Source organism: Stylophora pistillata, chromosome 6 (assembly GCF_964205215.1).
Source record: "Stylophora pistillata chromosome 6, jaStyPist1.2, whole genome shotgun sequence".
NCBI lineage: Eukaryota > Metazoa > Cnidaria > Anthozoa > Scleractinia > Pocilloporidae > Stylophora > Stylophora pistillata.
The window spans coordinates 34,982,580-35,002,778 of NC_142524.1; the positions used below are offsets into that span (position 1 = coordinate 34,982,580).

At 37.7% G+C, this 20,199-nt stretch overlaps 2 protein-coding genes and 1 long non-coding RNA gene across 4 annotated transcripts; 2 read left to right on the top strand and 1 right to left on the bottom strand.

Moving 5' to 3' along the window:
* The first annotated feature begins 2,214 nt into the window (after positions 1–2,214).
* On the top strand, positions 2,215–5,075 carry LOC111319365 (uncharacterized). The gene is made up of 2 exons (XM_088762916.1): positions 2,215–2,549; positions 2,990–5,075. Exon 2 carries the CDS (start codon positions 3,027–3,029, stop codon positions 4,458–4,460), a length of 1,434 nt encoding a protein of 477 aa, XP_088619042.1. The 5' UTR covers positions 2,215–2,549; positions 2,990–3,026; the 3' UTR covers positions 4,461–5,075.
* Positions 5,076–11,778: 6,703 nt separating this feature from the next.
* On the top strand, positions 11,779–15,441 carry LOC111318946 (uncharacterized). The gene has a single exon (XM_022921797.2). It carries the CDS (start codon positions 11,792–11,794, stop codon positions 15,002–15,004), a length of 3,213 nt encoding a protein of 1,070 aa, XP_022777532.2. The 5' UTR covers positions 11,779–11,791; the 3' UTR covers positions 15,005–15,441.
* Positions 15,442–15,700: 259 nt separating this feature from the next.
* Positions 15,701–19,659, bottom strand: LOC148729584 (uncharacterized). Of its 2 annotated transcripts, none has more exons than XR_016002392.1 (4): positions 19,295–19,659; positions 18,359–18,751; positions 16,715–16,923; positions 15,701–15,878 (listed from the first exon to the last, which is right to left on the bottom strand). It is a non-coding gene; the product is annotated as an uncharacterized LOC148729584 (long non-coding RNA). The 2 variants fall into 2 exon arrangements; XR_016002391.1 differs by having other exon boundaries at positions 19,318–19,658.
* Between the last annotated feature and the right edge of the window lie 540 nt (positions 19,660–20,199).

Consider the following 20,199-nt stretch of genomic DNA (forward strand, 5'->3'; position numbering starts at 1 on the left):
AATCCCCGCTAAATTCAAGCAAAGTAGAATACTTTAACCCTGGTTACACAGCTTCAAATAAAAACGAGGGGACTGGTGTGTGAGATTTCGTCACCTTACTAGTAGTCAATCGCAGGATCACAGTCGAGAATTGTTTCGGGTGTACATGACTTTCGAGAATCCTCCTGAACCCCCTCGTGTTAAGATTAGGCTCTGTCCCACAGAAAAGTCATCTCTTGATTTTAAAAATATTTATCAAAATATAAACAGATAAAAAAAAGGTCACATCTAAACGATGATGTTTTTAATTTCCAATGCGAGCATTTCCAACTTACAAGCCTTTTCGACTTCAGCGACGAAAAAATGCTACTAACATTCTTATCCAAATAGCAGCCTTGTAAACACTAACAACTATTAATTATATAAATAACACGCATATCATGTGAAGTTTTCCTGTAACAAAATTGGGAAATAAATATGACGGTGAGATTTTGAGATCATTTTCTTATTTTGAAAGCTAAATACTCTAACGAGACATTGTAACAAATGATATACCGGCATGCACTCCTGCGTAACTGCTTCATCTATAATTTTTACCGTAAGTTAAAAATGTCGTTGCATTTCGACCATAAACTAAGAACCAAAGGCAATTGAAGCTATTTTGTTCTATTTCGGTTAATAATGTTTTGCGCTCCTGTTAAAGTTTCTCTTCTAAAATTGAGCCTGATGATTGTAATGATAATTTTTTTTATTCGTCACAAAGAGTTATAGGAAACTGAAATTGAGGTGTTTTGGTTAAGACATAAATATAGCCTTTGACATCTGCGGTCTTGTCTTTGATTTTAGCAAGCATTTTCTTCATGGGATCAATGCGAAATTGTTTTTGGTCATAATTGTCATTAAAAAAAAACACTAGATTTGTGCGACAGTGTGAATCAAACCGAAGCAAATAAATGGTTGCTCGCCGTTCAATTGTGTGATTACAATTACGTAATTGTACCTCGTTATAATGAGAGATTATGCAAGACTTAGGGCCTGATTACATGAGCCGAGCTGGCCCGGTTAGCCGGGCTGATTTCTTTTGTTTTGGTGTTCGCCAAAGCGTGAAAACAAAAGAAATCAGCCCGGCTAACAGGGCCAGCTCGGCTCATGTAATCAGGCCCTTAGGTTTGTTGTTCAAATATTACATTCATGTTGACAGGAACCTCTGAGGGAAACTGAAATTTTGTTAGTCGAGTGCATTTTCCTAGAGAATTTATGGAAATAGAATCATGCATTTCACTTTTCAAAATAAATTGTCACGTAATCACGCGGCAAACACATCCTAATGAACAAGTACTCTATTTTCAACAAGTCCTGGAATCCAAATGTTCTTTTATTTTGTGGCAAAAATGTTTGGGTGTTGCTGTAGGCACAATTGTTACTTGCCTCTTTAAATGAGAGTTTCAAAGCGTCCAATCTCAATCTGATAAAAAAAAAAAATAAGCTTTGTGTATTGAATCCAACTGAAAATGAAAATAAGTGTCCCAAACCAAACAATCTTTTTTTATCAGAGTAGCATTGTATTAGTTTTAGGCCGGTTTCATCTAAAGCCTGTTTAGAAGTTTTTGGTGGCATAGTTACTCCATCAAAATTCATTATAATGCTTTTCTCAGTGCAAAAAACCTTTAAATTTCAAAGATATTATTCAGTTCTCCTTTCTAGCTACTAAACATTCCCTGTAAATTACTTATGAGAATTTGGTGTCTTATCAAGAGAACATCGTTAGGCTGATAAGCGTGTCTTTTCTCATCACGTTTTTCCTGGATAATGTATTGGTATTACCAGGAGAATTTACTGATCTGTTAATCCGGCGCTTTGGAGGATCAGAGAAGGGGGGTCTTGGGCTGAAGAAAATACTGCATGCAACAGCTTAGAAAAAGTTAAAACATTCGTTTCTTCCTTCGAGCAAGTAATTTAGACATTTGACAACTAATTCTCGTATTTTAAAGATTTCACCCTTTGTTTGTTTGCGCAGTGATCAAACCGCGTGCACGTGCAATTAAAATCATTTTGTCTTCCGGCGATCCATTTGACAAGGTCGAACTCATTTTGTTTCTACTCATAAAACAACACATGACACCCCTATCTAAAATTTTATTCCCTTAGCACAGTTTCAAAAATTTCTGGTTGAAATTGCTACACAGCAAGAATTCTTGATCCTGAACCAAGACCATGAAAATACTCGAAAAAGTGAAACTACTGAAGCCAGTCAGAAACATGAGAGAACAAAATTCATATTAAATCGTTACAATCGTATCAGGAAACGCTGTGTAAGAAACTGAAATTTAGGTAGATATGTACGAAAGTAAGCCCATTCAAATGAGGAAAAATGGCTTCTTTAGACAAAAATAACTCTTTTACTTTCCATTATCGACATCATAAAACTGTGATAACGCGAGAACAGAGACGCTGTACTGAGTCTTCGTCTGGTGAACTTGATTTCAATATTGTTGACTGGTCCGAGTTACAATTTTGAGGAGACATCCCTTCGACTGGAGGTTTGATTCAAAGCGCCTGACTCTTGCTAGGTACGTAATAACCTTGAAAGCCGATTCAGTCATTTCATGTTCAGTGTCCTTCAGTAGCATTTTAAAACTGATTGGTATGTATGATTTACAGTCAGGCTAAAAGCAACGGTAAGAATTACAAAAAAGCTTCAGAATCCAAATTGCATTTTCTGATGAGAAAGCCGTTCATATTTATACCAGTAGAATTTTACAGAGTGGACCGAATTATTCGCATCTCAGGAAGTAACATTAAAGTTTAAGTCCATCACTGAATTTAGTTTCTGCTCGATCAGAAGTGCTGCCTCTTTTGCAGTAATTACAGTTTATAAATTTTCAGCAAGCAGTTAATACCCCTCGTATTTACCTTAACTCATTTGAGGCTACCGCTAAGCTTAAAATTTCGTCAAAAAGTTAATATCTGCGTTAACATACTCACTATACTTTATCATATATTTTCTCAGTCTTAGTTTTTATACAAGATAAGGATTACGTTGAAACATGGCAGAAACAAACTCTGAACTGCTACAGCAACGAAAGCAAGATCTCGTCAATGCGAAGCTTAGCGGCAATACGAAGAAAGAGATGATCGCTTACAATAATCTTGGCAAAGCGTATGGAGAGCTTAGTGATTTTAACCAGGCAATAGACAACTTCATGCACAGTCTAGAGATTGCCCGACAAGAACACGACAGAGCTTACGAAGGAGAAGTGTCTTGCAGTCTTGGAGATGCTTACTGCAAACTCCAAGATTATAAACAAGCCATAGAACACAACAACAAACTCCTTATTATTTCCAGAGAATTAAGCGATAGAGCTGAGGAAAAACATGCAAACCACCAACTTGGTCATTGTTATAAATTCCTGGCTGATGATAAAGAAGCCTCGGTGCACTTCAATAAATTGCTTATTATTTCCAAAGAACTGAAGGACAGAGATGGAGAGGGACATGCAAACCACCAACTTGGCTTATGTTATGAAGACCTCGGTGATTATAAACAAGCCATAGATTGCTACAACAAATTCCGTACTATTTCCAAAGAATTAAGGATTAAGGCGGGAGAGAATTGTGCAAACCACCGAATTGGCCATTGTCATCAGAACCTGGCTAATGGTAAAGAAGCCATGGCGCACTTCAAAAAATCCCTTATAATTTCTAAAGAATTAGGAGACAGAGATGGAGAAATACGTGCAAACTACGACCTTGGCAAATGCTATGAAGACCTCGGTGATTATGAACAAGGCATTGAACACTACAAGAAACACCTTAATATTTCTAAAGAACTGGGTTGCAAAGGTGAAGAGGTTCGAGCAAACCAAGACCTTGGCTCTTGTCATGAACGCCTCGGCGATTATAAACAAGCCGTAGAGCACTACAACAAAAAACTTATTATTTCCAAAGAACTAAGTGATAGAGCTATAGAGAAATGTGCAAACCACCTACTCGGCAATTCTTATTACAAGCTGGCTGATTATAAACAAGCCGTGGCGCATTTTAATAAATTCCTTAATATTTCCAAAGAACTAAGCGAGGACAGAGATGAAGAGAAACATGCAAACAGCCACCTTGGCTCATGTTATAGAGACCTCGGTGATTTTAAACAAGCCATAGAACACTACAACAAAAACCTTATTATTTCAAAAGAATTAAGCGATAGAGCTGAAGAGAATTGTTCAAACCACCAACTTGGTCATTGTTATCAGAATCTGGCTGATTATAAACAAGCTATAGCGCATTTTAACAAATCCCTTATCATTTCCAAAGAACTCGGAAACAGAGATGGAGAGGGACATACAAACTACGAACTTGGCAAGTGCTATGAAGCCCTTGGTGATTATAAACAAGCCAGTGAACACTTCACCAGACACCTTATTCTTTCCAAAGAACTGGGGGACAGAAATGGAGAGGGACATGCAAACCAGAATACCTGTTAACAAGAAGATCATCATCATCATTTATGAACAGCATGAAAAAATACTTTAAAAAGTTCACGATACCAGGTTCTGAAAATTGCCATCAGCTGATAGCCAAATTAAAGCAAACTGAAAATTGACTGTTGATCACCAGAATTTTAACTTAGGTCGCCAACAGACGTCATTAAACAATGACATATATTGACCGAATTCAAAGTTATGCATTATTTATGATAAACAAAGCAAAAACAACGAGTGGGAAAGCCTCGCATATAATAACTCTATGAAATATATTTTAAACCATTAACAACTCCATATCTGAAATAGGGAACATGGTACTTCTAATAGCATGCTATGTACTGGATCATGGAAAAGCAGTGGGAAGTGCTATTTAATAAAGGTACTTGATTATACCAAATAAATAAATGCATGCAATACTTAGCGTAAGGTACTAACTATAATACACACCAAATTTATGCAATTTATTTATGTATTACAATTTATGGCTTACAAAACACAGATGTCAAGGGATGAAATGCAAAAGAGTCAGACCCCATGTTAAAGCAGATCACCGATGGTGCTAGAATGAAAGTAATTAAAATATGGCAGTAATAAATATAATTATTAAAAACTGGATCAGTGGGTAATGCAATTCAAGACTTTTTATTGGCTTAGCCATTATGGTAAATGAGCCAATATACCATAATCTACGATATTGTAAACGTAAGCGTCAGCTTAAAATTAAAAGGGAGCTAAAAATTTAATAAAATTTAATAATTCAATGTAACGTTTTTAATAAAACAATTATTCCACAAGCGCGCGTTGAATATGAGATGTTATAGTTCACCACTAAATTTTCTCCAATTCCTATTGGTTTAAATCGATCACGTGACGCGATAGTGTTCATCCGTGGAGAGACACTATTAGCCCATAGTGCCCGACCGCGGAAAATGCCCAGATGGATAGTGCCCGTCCGCGGAAATCACCCGGATGTATAGTGCTCGTCCGTGAAAAATTTTCTCGTATTATTTAGCCAATGTCCGGTTGCGAGTAATTGACATTTGTGACAGGCTGTCCGCATGAATAAACATTTGATTGATCTGCATTTTGGTGGGTTTTGACTGTTTTTCAACTGGCGCGCGGAAGAAAATTTAGTGGCGAACAATAAAGACAATAGAGTGTTTATGTCTCGGAACTATCAGTCTGATAGTTGCTCCGCGGAAATTTGATGTTCTTAAAACTAGCATATTTGCCATATATAATCATCACATATCCAACAAGCGTGAGTGGAGTAATTGTTAAATATTAGACAATAAATGCACTAACACAATGAACTAACCATGAAAAAGTTTTTAGCTAAGACTTTAAAAGAATTTACACTCGTTGCCTCAGGAATGGAAAGGGGAAAGGAGTTCCATGTTCCCACAGCTCTGTGAAAATAACTATATCTGAGAACATTCGTTCTTGCATGTCTCATCTTTAGAGTTAACTTATCGTTGTGTCTAAATGAATTTAGCTTCATAATCCAGAAGATCGTGCTGCTCTAACCAAGAATGTAACTCAGCTTTTTCCTCGCGAACAATGAAGTAAACTTTAACACGATAAAACAGACATCCCCAAACCAAGAATCAAAACCACGATCTTGTTCATCATCGTGGGTAAATATTATACATTGCGAGCTCTAAGCCGCGAGAAAGACGTTAGGGCTTTCACGTTATCTCATCGTTCCTACAAATCTGGGTTGTCTGCGCGAACTTTACCTCGAATGGGCTGGGAGATTTCACAATTTCACACAAAATTTTCAAATTACTTCAAATTCGTGGGCGCAAGAATTGGTCAGTTCAGGGACGATCACGTGACAACTCCGTTACTTTCGTGACAAGGTGTTTGTGACATCGTTATGTTTCAAATCAGAACTGGACAGGGAGGTTTGCTTACCTAGATCAAGTCTGCCTCCTTTTTTCTCTGACCCAAACTCGCGCCTTGTTTATATCAACTGACCTCCGAGGAAAGGCTAAGCTGTAATGTAATGCCGGTGTCAGCCTTTTAACTTCTAGAACTGCCGCAAAGGAGGGAAACTGATTTTAAAAGTCCTTCATCTGATTAGTTGGGATTTTCACGTGAATTTTCTTTTCAGACCAGTCACGAAGCTGTGTGACAGTTAAAGGATCACAATTCCGAATTATTTCCATACTCAAGAGCAGAAGATGAGAATTGCTGAGATTCGAGAAAACAGAGCTAATCCCCGCTAAATTCAAACAATAGAATACTTTGACCCTGGTACACAGCCTCAAGTCATCTGATTTGGTTGAGATTTTCACGGGAGTTTCTCTTCAGACCAGTCACGGAGCGGTGTGAAAGTTAAAAGATCACTTTTCCGAATTATTTCCATACTCAAGAGCAGTAGATGAGAATTGCTGCGATTCGAGAAAACAGAGCTAATCCCCGCTAAATTCAAGCAATAGAATACTTTGACCCTAGTTACACACCCTCATCTAAACGCGAGGCGACTGGTGTGAGACTTCGTCACCTTAGTCAATCGCAGGATTGCAGTCGAGAATTGTCTCGGGTTTACATGACTTTCGAGAATTCTCCTGAACCCCCTCATGTTAAGATTAGGCTCTGTATACACAAAAAAGTTATCTGTTGATTTTAAAAATATTTCTTAAGTCACAAACAAAAAAAACAAAAATTATGTTTTTTCTTTTTCCAAATGTGAACATTCCGAACTTATAACCCTTTTCAACTAGAGCGACGAAAACATGCAAATATATTTTTATCCAGATTGCGGCTTTATAAACACTAACAACTATTTACGTTCTATCGTATATTAAAAAAGCATCACTAGCGTCGATGGTTTAATGAGTATTACATAAATAACACGAATTTTATGTGATTTTTTTCTATAGCATAGTTGGGAAATAAATTTGAAGGCGAAATTTTGAGACCATTTTCTTAGTTTGAAAGCTAAATACTCTGATAAGACATTGTCACAAAGATATATACCCATGCACACCTACGTAACTGCTGCATCCATAATTTTTTACTTAACCTTATAAAGTCGTTGCATTTCGGCCACAAACTGAGTACCGAAGGTAACTGAATCTGTATTGTTCTATTTCGGTTGACAATGTTTACAATTCACTTCAGTAAAGTTCAAAATTGAGCAATTACAAATCAACGACGCAATAATTGTAATTTTTTTTTATTCGTAAGAAAGAATTATAAGAAACTGGAATTGAGAAGTTTTGATTCAGACATAATTATATCCTTTGACATGTGCGTTCTTGTTTTTGTTTTTGGCAAGCATTTTCTTCATAGGATCAAAGCGAAATGTTTTTGGTCGTAATTGTTATTTTGAACATAAAAAAACAACAGCGATAATAAAAACAAAAACAAGATTGGCGTGACAGTGTGAATCAAACCAAAGCAAATAAATGGCTGCTTGTCGTTCAATAACGCGATTATACCGGTACTCCTAACTGCCTCTCATTTTGATAAAAGATCATGTACAACTTTAAGGTTGTTGTTCGAATATTACATTTAAGTTGACAGGAACTTCTGTGAGAAACTGAAATTGTTTTAGTCGAGTGCATTTCCCAGAGAATTTCTAGAAATAAAATTATGCATTTCACTTTTCAAAATGGACTGTCATGCAATCACACGGCCAACATATCCCAATAAACAGCGATTCTATTTTTGGCGGGTCCTTAAATCGAAATGTTCTTTTTTTTTTCTGGCGAAGATATTTGGTTGTTGCTGTAGTCACAATTGTTACTCGCCTCTTTAAGAGTTTTTCTTTTTTTTTTCAAAGCGTTCAATCTCAATCTGATAAAAAATAAACTTTGTGTTTTGAATCTAACTGAAAATGAAAATAAGTATCTCAAACAATCTGCTTTTATCAGAGCGCCATTGTACCCAGTTTCAGGTTTCATCTAAATTTTAATTTAATTTTTTTTTTAATTTAGTCCATTTCCACTGCATTAAGTTTTGCAGTGGGGAAAGACTAGAAAGGAACATAGGAACCATTCGTGCTAGTCCACCCTCCCACCCATCCCACCCCAGGGGAGGACATCCATCACACAGTAATCTCGTGTGTGGGAAATTAACGTCTCCTACCCCAACCCTGCAGGAGACGGGACCTCCATTTATTCGTCCCTATCCGAGAAGACTAGAAAATCTAACCATTTCTTGATGTTATAGAAAGGTAGCAAATTCTTCTCAATTATTTTAAGACCCGGAGTGTTGGTCCGGCCGGGGCTCGAACCCTCGACCTCCCGCACAACAGTCCAGCGCTCTACCATTGACCTAACCGGGAGGCGGTTTTAAAACTTAAAAACTCTGTTTTTAAGTTTTCAATGGCGTACTTACTCCATCGCAATTTAGCATGATGATTATTCCTTCGCAAAATAACCTTTAAATTCCAAAGATATTATTTTAATTCTCCTTTCTAGCTGCTACACATTGCTTTTAAATCACTTATGAGAATTCGGTGTCTTATCAAGAGAACATCGTTAGTCTGATGAGCGTGCCTCTTCTGATCACGTTTTTGTTGAATAATGTATTGTTATAACCAGAAGAATTTACCTCTTTATTACACCCATTTTGAAATCACTGGTGGTCCCTGTAATCTGATTAGCTCTAAATTGGTGCGATTTATTCACGAATCGCACCATTTTTTGTTCTAAATCTCATCATTTTACGCTTGACTGAGTTTTTTGACACATGACGTCAAAGTCTTTTTGTTTTGCATACAAAATAAGATGTAAAAGCGTTTCCAGTTCCGCTTTTTATTTAAAACCGACTCAGTGCTGCATCAGTAAAATATTTGAATTGATGACCAAGTCCTGTATTTGGGCGATTTCAAAAGGGATGTAGTAAAGTGGTAAATAAACCTCATCTCGTGCAATTTTGGTCTGAAATCATACTTGTGATTTCAAAACAAACTCGTGCTGCGCGCTCGTTCCATTTTGAAATCACGCGTATAATTTCAGCCCAAATTGCACTCCACTCAGTTCAATAGTACCATTATTAATCCGTCGCTTTGGAGGATCGGAGTTGTTTGTTATCACTGTGAGGCAGAAAAGAAAAAAAAGAAGAGAGTGCATCAGAATTGTATGCAACAGCTTAGGAAACTTTAAAACATTCGTTTCTTCCTTCGAGCGAGTGTTTTAATCATTTTCTCATTTGACAATTAAATCTCCGCTATTTTGAAACTTTTATCCTTTGTTTATTTGCGTAGTGATCAAACTACGTGTACGTGCGACTAAAATTGTCTTTCGATTGAAATTGAAAATGAAGAGCACTCAGTTTGTTTCTATCCATAAAATAACACGCAACACTCCTGTGCAAAAATGTTTTGCTCAGCACAGTTTCCGTGCTCCTAGCATACCTATTAACAATCTGGTTGAAGTTTCTCGACAGCAAGAATTGTGGGCCGAAATTCTTGACCCTGCACCAGGTGCATGGAAATACTCGAAAACGTGAAACTACTGAAGCCAGTGAGAAACACGAGAGAACAAGTTTCATAGTTCACCGTTACAATCGCGTGAGAAAACCCTATGTAAGAAACTGAAACTTACGTGGTTAAATGTAAAAGTAAGCCCATTCAAGTTGGGAAAAATGGCTTCTTTAGACAAAAATAAGTCTTTTACTTTCCGACATCGACATTATAAAACTGTGATAACGCAAGAACTGAGAAGCTGTAATACGTCTTCGTCTGGTGCCCTTCAATATTGTTGACCGGTCTGAGTCAGTTATGATTTAGAGGAAACAGCCCTTCGACTGCAGGTTTGATTCAAAGCGTCTGATTCTTGGTAGGTCATAAGCTTAAAAGCTAATTCAGTCGTTTCATCGATCGACCTTATTGATAATAATTAACACTTTAGTGTTTAGTAAGTTATTTTATTGTTCCTCCGTCTTGTCCAATGCAGCAGACACTAACTTTCTCAAACTACAAGCGGTCCAGAATTTTGCAGCCCGGATTATCTGTGGTCTCAGAAAATTTGACCACGTGACTCCGCTTGTGAGAGAGCTGCACTGGCTACCTATGAAATCTCAGCTATATCTTCGTGACGCCGTACTTGCTTTTAAAGGGACTTTAAGTAAACCACGACGGCTACGGCAACGAGAACGTGTAAAAACGATAGATCTAATTGGCAGAACAATAGACCAGCACATGCGTTTTAAAACTTTGTACATTTCTTAGCCGTCCTTTGCAAAACAACAACGTGAAACCAAAAAAATTTGCGTCGTCTGCGAACCAAAACCGCGGCGGGATATTATTTTAATTTACATTTGGAACTCAACGCTACTTTTATGCGTTATGTTGAGTTTGAGGTCTGGCGCCCAATGAGACGGTAAACACATGCAGCCATTTTTGAAATTCTAGCTAAAAGTAGAAACTCATTTTTTCATCGGCGTCTTCCGTGGCGTTGCCGTCCTGACTGCTTAAAGTCCCTAATGTGTGACCGGCTCCGCTCCTACTTGTCTCTCCTCGAATTTTCTAACACGTGGTGAGATAAGTGGTCGCACGACCAGAAGCTCCCAACTTCTGCATATACCCCTATATAGAACTAAATCTGGAAAAAGGACTTTCTTTTATCGTACAATAAGTTTATGGAACAGTTTGGATAATACCCTCAAAGTCTGTAATTATTCTCGTGATTTTAAGCGTAATTTTAGAGCCAAATTACTTGCTGCTTTCCTTTCTCATCGCTCTTAGTTGTAACTTTGGCGAACATTTATCAACATTTTAGCTTCCTTAATTTTTCTATTATACTTTTAGTACTGTAATTTTGTAATTTTTAGATCATTGTCACCGAAAAACCCTCTTTAAGGGAGTGTCAATAAAGTTTGTATTGTATTATTGTATTATGTTGTCCTGCAGTAGCATTTTAAAATGGTATTACAGTTTCCAGTAATACCTTATGCAACTGCAAGAATTAAAATAAAGCTGATTGTTATTCCATATTGCGTTTTTAGATGAGAGCACCGTTCATATTTATACGAGTAGAACTTGACTGAGCCGTGAACTTATTATTCATGTATTATTCGCATCTCATGAAATAACATTAAAGATAAAGTCCATCGTTGATTTTAGTTTTTGTTTTTCCATTTGCTTCTCGATTTACGTCAGTTCTGATCGATCAGTATATTGCCTCCTTTGTAGTAATTGCAGTTTTGAACTTTTCATCGAGCAGTTCTACCCCGCGTATTTAATTTTAATTATTAGAGGCTAACGCTAGCTCGGAATTTCGTGCAAAAGTTGATATCTGAGCCGTTAACATACTCACTATAATTTGTCATATATTTTCTCATAGTTTTGAACAAGATAAAGAAAACGTTGAAACATGGCAGAAACAAATTCTGAAGTGCTAGAGCAACGAAAGCAAGATCTCGTCAATGCAAAGCTTAGCGGCGATGCGAAGGAAGAGATGATCGCTTACGAAAAGCTTGGCCAGGCGTATGGAGAGCTTAGTGATTTTAACCAAGCAGTTAATAACTTCATGTACAGTCTAGGCATTGCCCGTCAAAACCACGATAGGGCTTACGAGGGAGAAGTGTCTTGCAGTCTTGGAAATGCTTATTACAAAGTCCTTGACTATAAACAAGCCATAGAACACTACAACAAACTCCTTATTATTTCCTCAGAATTAAGCGATAGAGTTAAAGAGAAATATGCAAACCAACAACTTGGCCACTGTCATAAGAACCTGGTTGATAATAAACAAGCCGTGGCGCACTACAATAAATTCGATATTATTTCCAAAGAACAAGGGGACAGAGATGGAGAGAGACACGCAAACCACGAACTTGGCTCAAGTTATCAAGCCCTTGGTGATTATAAACAAGCCATAGATTGCTACAACAAATTCCTTATAATTTCCAAAGAATTATGCAGTAGACCTGAAGAGAAACAGTGTGCAAACCACCGACTTGGCCAATGTCATCAGAACCTGGCTGATAATAAAGAAGCCATGGCGCATTTCAACAAATTCCTTACAATTTCCAAAGAACTTGGAGACACACATGGAGAAATAGACGGAAACTGCCACCTTGGCAAATGCTACGGAGACCTCGGTGATTATAAACAAGCCATTGAACACTACAGCAAAACCCTTATCATTTCTAAAGAACTTGGAGGCAGAGTTGTAAAGGGAACTGTAAATCTCGAGCTTGGCATTTGTTGTGAAGCCCTCGGTGATTATAAACAAGCCATAGAACACTGCAACAAACACCATACTATTTCCAAAGAACTAGGCGACAGAAATGGAGAGCGACATGCAAGCCACGAACTTGGCAAATGTTATGTGGCTCTCGGTGATTGTAAACAAGCTTTTGAACACTTCAACAGAGACCTTGTCATTTCCGAGGAACTGGGCGACAGATATGGAGAGGGACATGCAAACTTAGTGCTTGGACAATGTTTTCGAACCATCCATGACTACAAGCAAGCCCTGGAGTACCTCAAGGAAAGTCTGATCATTGCCAAGAAAACTGGTAATAAAGCTGAGGAAGGAAAGGCTAAACATTCTCTTGGTCATTTATACGATGATGTCGATGATAATAAAGAAGCTGCAGAGTACTTCTTGCAATGGCTTGACATCGTAAAAGACGCAGGTGACCGTGATGATGAACTACAGGCTTACTACGATCTCGGGAGTGTTTATCTCAAACTTGGTAAGTTCAGCACAGCCAAAGAGTACTTCGACAAAGAACTTGTCCTTGCTAAAGAATTCAAGGATAAGGATGCAGAGGGAAAGTCCTATATCGGTCTCGGCCGGGCTCACATGGAGCGAGGTGATTTTATGGAAGCCATTGAATATTTCAGCCAATTTTGTAAAGTCACCAAAGAAGTTGACAGAGATTGGGGACAAGGATGTGGCTACCACCTTTTGGCTGAGGCCTATGGTGAACTCAATAACTTCAAGGAAGCCACTCACTGCTGTATGAAAAGTCTTGCCTTTGCAAAAAAAACGGGAATAAAAAATCACGAGGAAAGGGCAAATTATCTCCTTGGGCATACTATGGAAAAGTTTAATTTCTTACATGAAGCTGTGGATCATTATCGATCCACAATAAGGCTTTTCAATGATAAAAGGAACATTATCAGAGCAGAGGATGATCACAAAATATGCATCCGAAATGCGCGTCAGGGTACTTATGATTCCCTGTGCAGAACTTTATTGAAACTGTCAAACTTCGGCGAGGCTTTGTGTGTTGCTGATCAAGGACGAGCACAAGTCTTACTCGATCACATGAAGCAACAATATCAAATGGAATTTCCTCTGCCCAGGACATCGGAACCTGACATAGCACGTTTGGTTTCCGCACAAACCATTTTCATTGCACTTGAAGACGAAAAGATCAATATCTGGCTGGTCAGTAACGGAGACGATGTTAAATTTCGACAAAAGGAAGCAAAACACGATTACAGGTTCGGGAATGACCCCTGTCCATGCTGTCTAAAATGTTTGAAGACGGCAGCTTTCAAAGAGAATGAGTTTGCCGCTCGAGTTATCTGTGAGGATCGTTCTTTAGAAGCAATAAGACTGGATCTATCGCAGCAAGACGAAGAATTACTGTCAGAGGACTGTATTCTTCTGGATGATTTGCCCAGAGATGAATCGCTACGGGACAAAGAATCTTGTCATAAAATGACACAAAGAAAAAGCAACTCCTTGCACCTGTTGTATGACAATGTTATTGGTCCTATTGCAAACAAATTGAAAGGTGATGAATTAGTCATTGTTCCCGATGGTCCACTATGTCAGGTTCCTTTTGCTGCCTTTGTCGATGAAGACTCCAAGTACCTCAGTGAGTCGTTTAAGATCCGCATCGCCCCGTCACTGACCAGTTTGAGACTAATCAAAGATTGTCCTGAAGACTACCATTGTAAGAGCGGGGCTCTGCTTGTGGGTAATCCTAGTGTGGAGGAAATAACAGACCTCCTTGGGAAACCTTGGTTTCAACCTCTGTCTCACGCGGAAAAGGAAGTTCAAATGATCGGAGAAATTATTAATGCTACTCCACTCGTCGGAAAGGACGCGACTAAAGACGAGGTACTGAAACGAATCGCTTCTGTCGCTTTGGTCCACGTTGCAGCTCATGGAAGTGCGGAGACAGGTGAGATTTGTTTGGCTCCAAACCCTTCAAGGAAGAACAAGAAGCCGGAGAAGGAAGATTACATGCTGAAAATGTCAGACATCCAGGCTCTGAAGATCCGAGCAAGACTTGTTGTGCTCAGCTGCTGTCACAGTGGTCGCGGGAAAGTTTCTGCCGAAGGAGTGGTCGGTATGGCATGGGCTCTCTTGGGCTCTGGTGCTCGCTCTGTTCTGGCGTCACTCTGGGCAATTGGTGACGAGGCCACAAAGGAGTTTATGAAAGCTTTCTATCAACATCTCAGGGATGGCGACACTGCTAGTGCAGCTATCAATAAAGCTATGAAATGCCTTAGAGAATCTGAGAAGTTTAGCGCTCCAAAGAACTGGGCTCCATTTGTGATCATTGGTGATGACGTCACGCTGGATTTCAGAGAACGGGAGGACGAACATTACGAATGAAAGAGAACAGTGGTCTGTCATTTGATTATTTTCGTGCATATTTGACTTTATCTATAGCATCCGCTTTAATCGCGATTTGCGATCCGTGTAAAGTTTTATTCCGTCATTATTTCGAGCAAGTATGCCATATTTAGGTGAGCTCTTGGTACCTGAACATTGAACTTTGTAGAGTTGAACGCCAAAGAAAGCGTACGAAAAACGTGAACATTGATACAAGTAGTTGATACAGCTTCAGACAGGACTTTGATGCCATTGTGATTCAATTAATGACTAGGAAGCTGACAAGTAAACCCTTTTATTATTTTTCTCTTGTGGTAAATAGTGTAAAAATATTTCAGTCCAATTTTTCTTATGCTTCATTTTTTAGTTTCCCTCTAATTTCGGTTTGCATGAATGTACGATAACGAGTTTGAAACAAAGGAAAATAAACAATTTTGTAAAAGAAAAAAGAGCCATGAAGTTGTTCTCAGTGATAAGAAAATTCTCAGCTAAAACTCTCGAGTGGTCATGCAGTGTTTCTGGAAAAACATATTGAAGGATAACTAAATCATAATTGCAATGGCATAACGAGAGATGATTCAGCTTGTAAATTCTGCCTTAAATTTCCGCATTCATAACATTCCAGGATATCATTTTCTTCCATCATAAACCTTGTTACGGTACACAGAAACTCGCACAACCAAAGGAAACCCGATGTTTTAGTAAGAGGGTGGAATATTTTATTACTTTTAAAATCAATTTTTAATGCATTGCCACGCGAGCTACGATTACTGTACAAAATCTACAAAAGGTGTTTATTGTCTCCTTCGAAGGAGAAAAAGAATTCCAAACAGGAGGGCAAGTCCTGTCACGGAGTGGCATTCATTCTGTAAAACTAAAAGGAAAAGAAAAAAACAGCAAGAGTTACTTCTTATTTGACACTTTTAATCCAGGTTTCATTTCACCTCCAGTAATGAAGTTTTTTTCTTGCTAATTAGCTGATCTCTGAGTAACAAATTTATCAAGAGCTTAATAAGAAAAAAAAACCAGTCCATGGCTAGTCTGACACGGGAATGAATTTACAGCATGATGTAATAGAGCATGTTCTTCTCCCAAATTTGTAATTCAGGTAGCTGGCCAGCTATATCAAAGAATGATTCCAGGCTGCATTATGCTGGTGAGCAATACCAACTGTTGAAAGGTTTGCAAATGGTCTAGCACTGATAATATTAGTGCCAGATCCCTTTCAAGCAAAAAAAACATAGTGCCTTTATGCTATACAATACAAAGGCCTGTTATTAACCCTTTCAGCCCTAATGTGCCATTAATGGCACTCTTACATGACGGTATCTTATTCCTAAGAATGCCATTGCACTCTGAGGCCTACATGTATTTTGACCAATAAAAAGACCCGTTGTATCATTGCTAGGTGATTCTATTGTATTTCATCCAATAGGAAAGGGTGTAAGCTTTCATTTAACCAAACAAAATCATCACAATGTTTCTCAGTGTCACACTGAAATTTGCTGATGTAGTGAGATGGCGGCTTAATAATAATAATAATAATAATTGTTATTATTATAATAGTATAATAATAATAACAATAATATTAATTTAAAAATAATTATTATAATAATAATAATAATAATAATGACTTTGAGCAAGACCGAGACCAAGACCGAAAAATAGCTCTCATCAAGCTCACTCTTTTATACATATTACAGCAAATACCTTGAGGATAAATGACATTGATTCACCCACAACATGAGGATCTTCCCACTCCCAAATAACTTTTGTAAATGAAGGTTCAAGGGCCAAGCCAAGTATATATCCAAAGAAAGAGGACTTGTGTTGCCTACTTCTGGATATGATTCTAAAAAATCCAACACTGAGACAAACCAAGACTGCTATGCTGCCTGCCACGAGAAGAATAACTTGACCTATAAATGGAGACCGTCACTGTATTAGTCACCCATCCTCACAACCTCAAATTATTCAGGGGTATACTAAATATGAAAAAAATTACCTACTATTTGAAATGGTATCAAAAACTTCAGGCCTTTTCTCTCCTTGAGAAAAAAAATCTTCAACATATTCTTTAAAACCTAAGCAAAAGTGTCATTTAGGAAGCTGTCTCAGGGTGAGGAACGTCCTCACCAACTCAATACTTAATAATGTAAGTGACCTGATTAGTTCACAGTTCTCTGTTTCTTGGAAAATTATCTTGTCTAACTCAGGGGGAACCAGTGTTCTTCAGTGGAGTACTGTGCAACTTTGAAATATTGCAGATTTTAATTTTTTCAAATCCTTAAATTGTCAGTGATCAACATAATTAGTTCTACCTGTGAAAAAATCTGGAAACAAAACATTTACCATCTCTAGTCCAATAAAAACCTCAGGGTCCAGTTGTTCGATGGAAGATTAGCGCTAACCCACCAGGGCTGTGGTCTAGCAGCACCTGGTGGCCCTGTCACCTTACGTTTGCTCTTGGGCAACTCAGAAATCTTAGCTTTTTCATAGAAAGCATATGTTGGGCACCCCAGATTTCACAGTTTCAGAGTACTGGGTTCCCTTCAATTTCTCTTATAGCACAGCCTTGATCAACTCAGAGCTTCTTCATTCCTTAGTTCAAATGCCTTTGAGGATAATTTTCTTTATTCTCTTTAACCCATCCCATCGTAAATTATAGACAAAAAAAATTATGCTGAATTTCCTTTTAAAGCTTCCAGATCTGATATCAGATTTCACACCTGAAATTTCATCCTGGATTATCTCAATCCAGCTTTAAACAACACAGCGAAGAAGAATAAGCTGTTTATTCAATCATGTTCTCCTCTTTGGACCCCAGGGTCCAGTTGTTCAAAGGCCGATTGGCGCTAACCTAAGGTTAAATTTAATCCAGGTTTCTATATTTCTCTATTCAAAAGCCATTTTGGGATAATTTTCTCAATGCTTTTCCGAGCATTCAATTATCAAATTGTAGACAAATGGAATTGAACTAAATCTTCTTTTAAAGCTTTTAGAACTGAAAGCAGATTTCATTCTACGCCTGGGTTATCTTAACCTAGCTTTGAACAACCCGGCCCACAGGTTCTGAGATTGCTTTCTCTAGGATGTAAAGGGAGCTGTACCTCAACAACAAGACAAGACAAGCTGAGAATATTACATTTCCTTATCATACTACTTGATCATAAAATTTAAAAAAAAAATGGCTCCCAGAAGTAATTTCTGTTATGTTACTTTGCAAAAATTGCTCCTGCAAACACAAAAACGTTAAGAACTCATAGATAAACGTCCTGAAATTTTTAAAGTGAGATGGGTAGATATAGTGATAAGGAGGGGCCATGCTCTTTCATGACATGTAAAAGAACTCACCTACAAATTTTATGCTCCGCCGAGAAAAAGAAAGTAATGTTAATACACTCTTCACAGGAAGAGAATCTAAAAAGTGACCTTGTTACTTTTTAACTTCCTCTTGAAGCTTTTTAAAATCATTATTGGTGACAATCTTTCTCAACAAATCAGATTTGTGCTTTTCTATCAATCTGTCCACACTGTTTATTCCTTGGGACAACAGTTTTGTGTAATAGGTATCCAAATTAATTTGTTGAAGCCAAGAAAGAAGTTGTAGTTCATATTTAGCTTGCTGTGCAGCCTCCTTTAGTCTTTCCTTCTCGGATGTTAATGTAAAAATCCCCCAAAATGACCCATGTCTTGTTAGGAACCTTTCAGCATCAAGGGTTGCAAACTTGGCTTTAGACAGAATACCTGTCAACAAAAAGATCATTATCATCAGCTATGAACTGCACGAAAAACTACTTTGAAAAGTTCACGATATCAGAGTCCAAAGTTGCCATCAGCTGGTAGCCAAATTAAAGCAAACTGAAAATTGACTATTTGTCAACCAGAATTTTAACTTAGGTCACCCACCAACTACTAACTTAAAGTTTGATGCATGTCCCTACTAACCAGTACCTCATCACTAGAACTTGATTTTTCAAACTGTATGCGTTACGGTATATGCTATAAATTATCAAACAATATCATATACTGACCGAATTCGAAGTTATGCATTATTTATGCTGCAGAAGAATTGAATGCGAAAAAAGCAAAAACAATGAGTGGGAAAGCCTCGAATATAATAACTCTATGAAATATATTTTAAACCGTAAATAACTGCATATCTGAAATAGGTATTCTGGCATTTATCATCACTTATTATGCACTAGATCATGGAAAAACAGTGGGAAGTGCTATCTAATAACATGCTATTTCAAGATATTTGATTGCACCAAATAAATAAGTACGTACAATACTTAGTGTAAGGCACTAACTTTAATACATAACAAATTTGTGCAATTTAGCCTCATAATCCAGAAGATCGTGCTGCTCTAACTGAGAATGTAACTCAGTTTTTTCCTCGCGAAAAATGAAGTAAACTTGAGTGAGATAAAACAGAAACCCCAAACCAAGAATCAAAACCGCGATCTTGTTCATCATCGTGGGTAAATATTAGACATCACCAAGCTCTAAGCCGCGATAAAGACGGTAGAGCCCTCACGCTATTCTCATTATCCAAATAAATCAGGGTTTTCTGCACGAATTTTACCTCGAATAGTTTGGGAGGTTTCACAAATTTCACGCAAAATTTACAAATTACTTCAAATTCGTGGGCGCAAGTGCTGGTCAGTTGAAGGACGATCGCGTGACAACGCCGTTACTTTCGTGATTAGGGGCTCGTGACATCTGTATGTTTCATGTTGTAACGAAACTCTTTATTCGCACTATTTCAAGAGATTACTACAGATTGTGAAAGTCAGAATATATAAGAAACAGTAAATTACATCAATAATTAAAAGTAAAATGTGCACAATGACCAATGTAGCATAGCTTTCAAGATGGCCACTGTCACGTGTAATTAACTGGTGTATCTTAACATTCAAATCATAAATGGACAGAAACCGTCAGATAGGTAAACGCTTTTAAACATCGTCGTTCGAAAATACATATTTTCCTTTTTTTTAATTAAATCTTAACAATTTATCTACCCTTTTCGATTGTTTATGACCTGCGTTCAGCTTTAGAAACAAAATATGTGAGATTTTGGGTTAGTAAAGCGTTCTTAGTGATGTCACGTAAGACTCCCACTGCCAAGGAAAGGCTTTTATTTGAGGATCGTTGCGTGACATCTCAAGAGTGACCATTTTTGGGCGATT

What these genes read in the sequence shown, in the direction of transcription:
- LOC111319365 (XM_088762916.1), top strand. Translation starts at nt 3,027, where the DNA reads ATGGCAGAAACAAACTCTGAACTGCTACAGCAACGAAAGCAAGATCTC.
- LOC111318946 (XM_022921797.2), top strand. Translation starts at nt 11,792, where the DNA reads ATGGCAGAAACAAATTCTGAAGTGCTAGAGCAACGAAAGCAAGATCTC.